Here is a 6684-nt window from a genome sequence, read left to right on the forward strand (position 1 = left end):
TCCAAAGTCCAAGAGTCACTTTTCTACCCAATTTGATTAATAATCGAGTTCTAAGTTCTTGGCCCTGTGATAGTTTTAATGGGGTACAGGAAATGTGAGATAGCCAGTAGATTCTGCAGAGAAACATGCCTCTTTAGGATCTGAGAGAGCAAAGAGTAGACAATGAATGCCTAAGTTTTAATCCCTAGCCCAGGAGCTAGGGATGCAGCACTGAAGATGACAGATGAAAATCCTTGCCATCATCGTGCTTAAATTGCAAAGGGCTTAAGGGGAGATAGAAATGATAAATAAGTAAAACATACAGTATGTCAGATAGAGGTAAGGGTTGAGAAAAATGGAGGGAAAGTGGACAGGATTTGTATATGTATGTGTGTGGGAGGGGTTGCAGTTTTATTTAGTGAGGCCAAAGAAGGCATTTCAGAGAAGATGACATGTGAGTAAAATACTGAAGTGAGATAAAACTACCATGTTGGGTATGCCGTAACTGCAACTGCCTTACTGATTACAAATGCACAGCTTCTGGTGGCTCGTAGGCAGTTTGTCCCAGTTTGGCATACCCACAGCTCTGGAAAAAATAATAAGGAAGCCAGGTAATGTGGGAAGTTGAAAGAAAGGAAGCCAGGCCAGTAAAAGAAAAAAAAACCTGGCAGAAGGTAAGAGTAAACTCACCTCTGTTAGGTCAACGTGTCAGTAGAAAGAAGAGAGGTGGCAGGGGTGGGAATTGGAGCCTCCTGTCCCTTTAAATATGGCGGCCTGGCACGGACCAACAATACCATTGGTTGCGCGAGCAGAGGGGCGGGCTCGGGGGCGGGGCGAGCGGAGCTGCGGAGTCCCACCCCCTACGGCAAGTCAGAGGTGGCAAGATGGCCGCGGCTGAGGGGGACGGTGGTGTCCGGGCCGAAGCTGACCGGGAATTGGAAGAGCTTCTGGAAAGTAAGAGCCCGTCATGGGAAAGCCCCAAAGAGGGCGGATGTAAGGGTCCATTCAGGGGGGTAGGTAAACCTGCGATGTTTGGGGCGGAGCAAGTAAGGCTCGCCAAAGGCTGGCCGGGGGCGGAGAGTCTGACTGCGACCCTCGAGAAAATCTCTGGGTCACCCTCTCCTTCCTCTACAGCGGTAGTTGAGGAGTTCTCTCTGGGTCCCTGAACGGCCCACACTGTTGATCACTCTGCCGGAGGGGAAACTAACCCAGAGGACGTTTCACGCTCCCTCTCCAAACTCCCCTTACTTTAGATTAGTAAGTTCTGAAGTCTTGACTCTCCCCACCAGCAGCAGCATTTGGTCCTCGGGGGGCAGCGAACCGAACAACCACGGATTGCTTCCATTAACTATTAGCAAACCTGTAGTGCGTTGTTCTGTGCACGCTCCTGCCCTCCTTAATAGAAAAGACACTCCTTTCTTTCTCCCAGTCCTTTCATCCACCAGGCCCCTTTCCAGTTCTTTCATCATGTCAGAGCTCAAACCCTTCCCATTATTTTGAAAAACAGGGTGAGACAGCCTCAGGGGAAGACAGTTCTCTTTTGAAAGGAGGCGGCTGTACTTTTCCTTCTCAGCCCTGCCATCCACTCCTCTCTGGTTTGGTTTCTTGTCCAGAGTGGGGCTGGTGTCTTACCCCTAGGCCTGGCAAATATAGTGGTGGTGAGAACAGAGGTTTTTCAGGGTAGAGGTGAATACTTTTTGTCTCTTGCTCAGTCACAGAGTGGGCAGGTGGAAAGATAAACAGAAATGGTGAGAAGTGCTAAGTGACTGTGTGAGTCTGCAGAGATGAGGCCACAGGGAGCTCTAGCAACTCTGGGGAGGGAGAGCTAAATTGAAAGAGAAAAGAGAGTTCAGGGCCCTCCGGTGGAGTATAATATGGAGTCCCTCAGTTTGTACCAGGACCCATGGGAAGCTGGGTGAAATATCTTAAGGCTTCTGCTCTCTTGCCAAAGATTATTCCTTGTAGGGCTCCAGAGTGAGTTCTAGGGAGGTTAAGGACATCTGTGTTCTCTGTTCCCCTTGAATATCTGTATGGGATTTCTAGGAACCATTGAAGTATGGCAAAGAGGCATCATGTAGATGAACTGTCGTCTTACAGCTTTGAGAGATGTTTTTTCCACCTTAAGAGATTTCTTCCTCTATGATTACAATACATTAGATAATGGGGAGGGGGAGGGAGAAGCTTATTGAAGAGTGGGTCAGGAGAGGGAGACTCAAAAAAGGAGAGCATTTTAGGAAGGTTGGCAGCTTGAAAGATTGTTTTCTTAATGCTTTGCTCAGAAACCCCTCTAGCCTTGCATTCTCATCCATCACCAACATATACACTGTGTCTCTTGTCTCTGAAGGTGCTCTTGATGATTTCGATAAGGCCAAACCCTCCCCAGCACCCCCTCCTACCACCACGGCCCCTGATGCTTCAGGGCCCCAGAAGAGATCGCCAGGAGACACTGCCAAAGTATAAATTCTACCCACTTAAGGGATGGGGAGGGGATGGGTGTGCAGCTCCAAGCAGAGGTGGGGCAGGCCCTTGTGGGCCAGAAGGGAGTCGGGGAGGGTGCCTTGGCCTCACATTGCTGAGTGCTCTTGCAGGCCTCAGTCCTTGTGAAACAGGGACTTGAGATTAAGTAGAGGGATCTCAAAGAACAGATTTAAATGGTTGGATTGGGAATGCCAGCCCATTGCCTTCCCTCAGTGGCCGGATGCCTTTTTGCTGTTCTCATAAGGAGAAGTAGTCAGAATGTCCAATTGAGGTGGGTAGGAGGGAAGCACTGCATCTCCCAGAGCCACTGCCTGTGGCTTCTGTCAGAAACCATGTACAGTGGGGCGCCAAGTAAGAGATGTACTTTGGCCACGTTGTCGCCTGCAGGATGCCCTCTTCGCCTCCCAGGAGAAGTTTTTCCAGGAACTGTTTGACAGCGAGCTGGCTTCCCAAGCCACTGCAGAGTTTGAGAAAGCAATGAAAGAGTTGGCTGAGGAAGAGCCCCACCTGGTAGAGCAGTTCCAAAAGCTTTCAGAGGCTGCTGGGAGAGTAGGTAAGGAGGGGAAACAGTGGGAAATATCTAAACAAACCTCTTGGGTTATTGTCCCTTGACAACACCAAAATTTTTTGTAAAAGTTGACAGGAATTATGATACCACTGCCATGGTATAGGGGAGGAGATGGAAGGAAAAAGGAGACCCTGTTTAATGAAAGGGGTGAGATAGGTTGGAAAGTAACAGAAAAGATTATTGAAAAGGGATAATTTTAAAGATCAGTGTTAATGTGGGTGTCATTGTAGAGAACAAACTGAGACACAGTCCACGTAGATTTGTGGAAATAACTATGAAGATAAACGTAGAGTATTCAAAGATTTGGAGTGTAGTAATTCACTAATAAATGCTCCATGTCCAAGCTGGTAACCAGGTCAGTCTAAGCAAGCAAGCAGTTAAAATCCTAAATGACTTAGGCTCTTTTCATCTCTCCTAGGCAGTGATGCGACTTCCCAACAAGAATTCACCTCTTGCCTAAAGGAGACGTTAAGTGGACTAGCCAAGAATGCCACTGACCTTCAGGTGAGGGGGAAGAGATAGGGAACCACAAGGGTCCCACTCACAGAGACTTCACCAGCAGAGTCTCAAAAGACAGACTCTCTTGGCTATCATCTCAAGTCTGTTCTTGCCTCACTATTTTGCTACAGGCATGTTTAAATAGTTCTTTCCCACCTGAAAAGTTGGTAAGTGTCCCAAGAAGGTGGTATACTTGCTCATTTCTCTTCTGTCCTTTCCAGAACTCTGGCATGTCAGAAGAGGAACTGACCAAGGCCATGGAAGGGCTGGGCATGGACGAAGGGGATGGGGAAGGGACCATCCTCCCCATCATGCAGAGTATCATGCAGAACCTACTGTCCAGGGATGTGCTGTACCCGTCACTGAAGGAAATCACAGAAAAGGTTTGTGAACTTCTGTTTATGCTTTTCCTCCTTATTCCTCATTGTATCAACTCCTATGGGCTACTTTGTCTATTTAGAGACTGTAAAGACAGTAACTCAAGTGTACAAGTTCATCTGTTTTTTTCTCCTTTGTTTGTTTATTTGGAGGGGGAGAGTTAGGGAGGAGTTGTGTCTCCAAGAGAGTAAAGCTACTTTACTGAGGATATTTAAGGTAGAAGGGGAAATCCTTCAGCTCTATTAATAGTTTTCTATAAACTAGTCTAAGACTCTGTTGTTGTCTGATCAACTCCTTCTTGCATTTCCAATTTCATTCATTTCTCCAACAAGATGTCACTGATGGTTTACTGACTTTATGCTGTGAACAATTTTAAGAGTAGTTTAAATGATGGTCTCTGCCATCAAAGAGTTTATAGTGTTACTGGAGAGACTTCTAAAAGTTGTTAAACACAAAAGAAGGAATATGTGACTGAAACCATATGGGCCCTTAAAGCCTCAAATATTGACCATCTGGCTCGTCACAGAAAAAGTTTGTCATAAATGGTGACCATAAAGGCTAGCATAGCCAGGTGATCTGATTGAAGTCAGTGCTGCTTCTCATGCTAAACTTGCTTATTTAGTTTTTCCTCCTCCTCTCTTTCTGGCCCCTTCGTGTTCTTCATATTTTATGACCCTTACTTACGCATTGTTCACTTAATTCTTCACCACCCATTCTCTGTTTACTTAGTATCCAGAATGGTTGCAGGCTCACCGAGACTCTCTACCTCCAGAGCAATTTGAAAAATATCAGGAACAACATAGTGTCATGGGCAAAATATGTGAGCAGTTTGAGGCAGAGACCCCCACAGACAGTGAGGCCACTCAGAAGGCTCGTTTTGAGGTGGTGCTGGATCTTATGCAGCAGGTAAGGCCTTTCACTGTCTGCCTGCTGCTGCTGTCAGCTTGAGTGTTCATTGCAGGCAGATCCTGAAAGGAGGCCACACAGCCGAACCAAAGTTGGGGAGGGCGCACAGGGGAGGCCACAAGGCACGGGCTTATCTCGTGTTCCTCCTTATTTTCCAGCTACAAGATTTGGGCCATCCTCCAAAAGAGCTTGCTGGGGAGATGGTGAGTATACCATCTTGTAGACTTTAATCTGAGCCCAAGTTTCCATTATTCTGTAACCTTTAGTGATTCCGCCTAAGGTAATAATAGTGGCTGCAGGGGATAGACCTTCAAAAGCTCTAACTTTTTGAAATGGGAGGAGTTATCTGAGTCCCTTCATCTCTTCTCCAGCCTCCTGGCCTCAACTTTGACCTGGATGCCCTTAATCTATCGGGCCCACCAGGTGCCAATGGCGAACAGTGTCTGATCATGTGAAACACAGCACACTTTCTTCCGTGATTCCCAGCCATGGGGGAACGTCTGGAGTCAGAAGAAGCACTGAGAACTGAGGCAGGAGTGTCGTCTACCAGAGTGGCTGCCCACTGCCATCTGTCATCCCACCCAAGATTGTGTCATACCAGCTGAGGCTTTTTCTCTTTGTAGGAATAAGGCCTGTTCTGCAGATCATTACTGTGAACCTTTCCATTGTGGTTTCTGCTGCTAGCAAAGGCCCAGCTACCTTCCAAGTGAAGGAAGGCAACTCTTTGGGGGCAGGCACCTTTTTCCCTCTCCCAAAGTCATGTTACACAGGGCCACACTGATGTTCACTTTTGTACCCGAGGTCTTCGTGCCTTGTCTCTCCTCCCTCTCTTGGACCTGGGGATCAGGGACTGCGTCCTAAGACTCTGTATTTCTGTATTTCTCTTAAGCAGGGCCTTTGGGAATGAGTGCAAAGAAACTTAGCCTGGGCTGGGGCCGTAGGTCTGTCACCACACCCTCTTGCCTTCAGACTGTTGTGAATTCTCCAAAGTAAGTGGGGGCCTTTTGCATCTAATCACAGGTTGAAAGAGAAGCCCTGGAATTCTCTCTCCAGGTACAGAGTCCTCAGCTCCCTGTCCAGCCTGAGAACTCAAGCAGCTGCCCTGGTTCTTTCTATAATGCTATGTGATCTGGGTGAACTCAGCCCTTGACCTTCCTTTCCCCCCTACCTCTCCTCTCATCACTCTACTTTAAATACCTCTTTATTCCAACCCTTCTCTGAGCCCAAACTGTGAGGAAAAAGTCCTGTCCTGTTTCCCCTGTTCTAGTCCATCCACCACTCTCACCAGCCCTGCTGTCTCGCTGGCAAGCCTGTAATTATAGTGTGTCTAGGAAGTGAATGACTGCTCTTCCCCAGTTGCATACCGTTTTCTTTTACACACTTACACTTCTGATTTCTTTGACTGCTGCCCATTGATTCAGGGAGGTAGCTTGGGAAAAGGGAGGTGGGATGCTGCCTGCGCCCTTTTTCCTGACAAATAAATATTCTGAGTGAGGACGGTAGTCTGTATTTCATCCAACTCTTTTCCTAATCTTCCTCAGCTTCTCTACGCTGCCATGTGAGGTGTGTTAGCTTAACACTGCTGGGTTCTACCATCACGTCTCTTCCCAGCTCAGTCTGCACCTCAGTTGGTAGAGCAGACTGAATGACCACCATTCCTCATTTTCTCTGTTTTTGAAGCCTTTCAGTTGGTATTGTATTTTAACATTTTACATTATTATGTTAATATTAGTAATGTATTGTTAACATGTTTTCTAAATTTTTTTTGTTGGAGCTGACCTTGCCTTTCACTATGGGAGCCAGTGGATCTGTAGATCTTGGGTACCACATGTTGGTGGATATTCTGGTTCAGACCAGCTGGCTGTCCTGGTTCAGCA

At 47.1% G+C, this 6684-nt stretch overlaps 1 protein-coding gene across 1 annotated transcript; it reads left to right on the plus strand.

Annotated features, from left to right (window-relative positions):
• Window positions 1–825: 825 nt before the first annotated feature.
• Window positions 826–6302, plus strand: PEX19 (peroxisomal biogenesis factor 19). Its single transcript, XM_061401790.1, has 8 exons — window positions 826–933; window positions 2324–2433; window positions 2845–3010; window positions 3444–3529; window positions 3745–3906; window positions 4631–4807; window positions 4966–5010; window positions 5179–6302. Exons 1-8 carry the CDS (start codon window positions 864–866, stop codon window positions 5260–5262), a joined length of 900 nt encoding a protein of 299 aa, XP_061257774.1. The 5' UTR covers window positions 826–863; the 3' UTR covers window positions 5263–6302.
• Window positions 6303–6684: the final 382 nt, after the last annotated feature.

This window comes from Bos javanicus, chromosome 3 (assembly GCF_032452875.1).
Source record: "Bos javanicus breed banteng chromosome 3, ARS-OSU_banteng_1.0, whole genome shotgun sequence".
Lineage (NCBI taxonomy): Eukaryota > Metazoa > Chordata > Mammalia > Artiodactyla > Bovidae > Bos > Bos javanicus.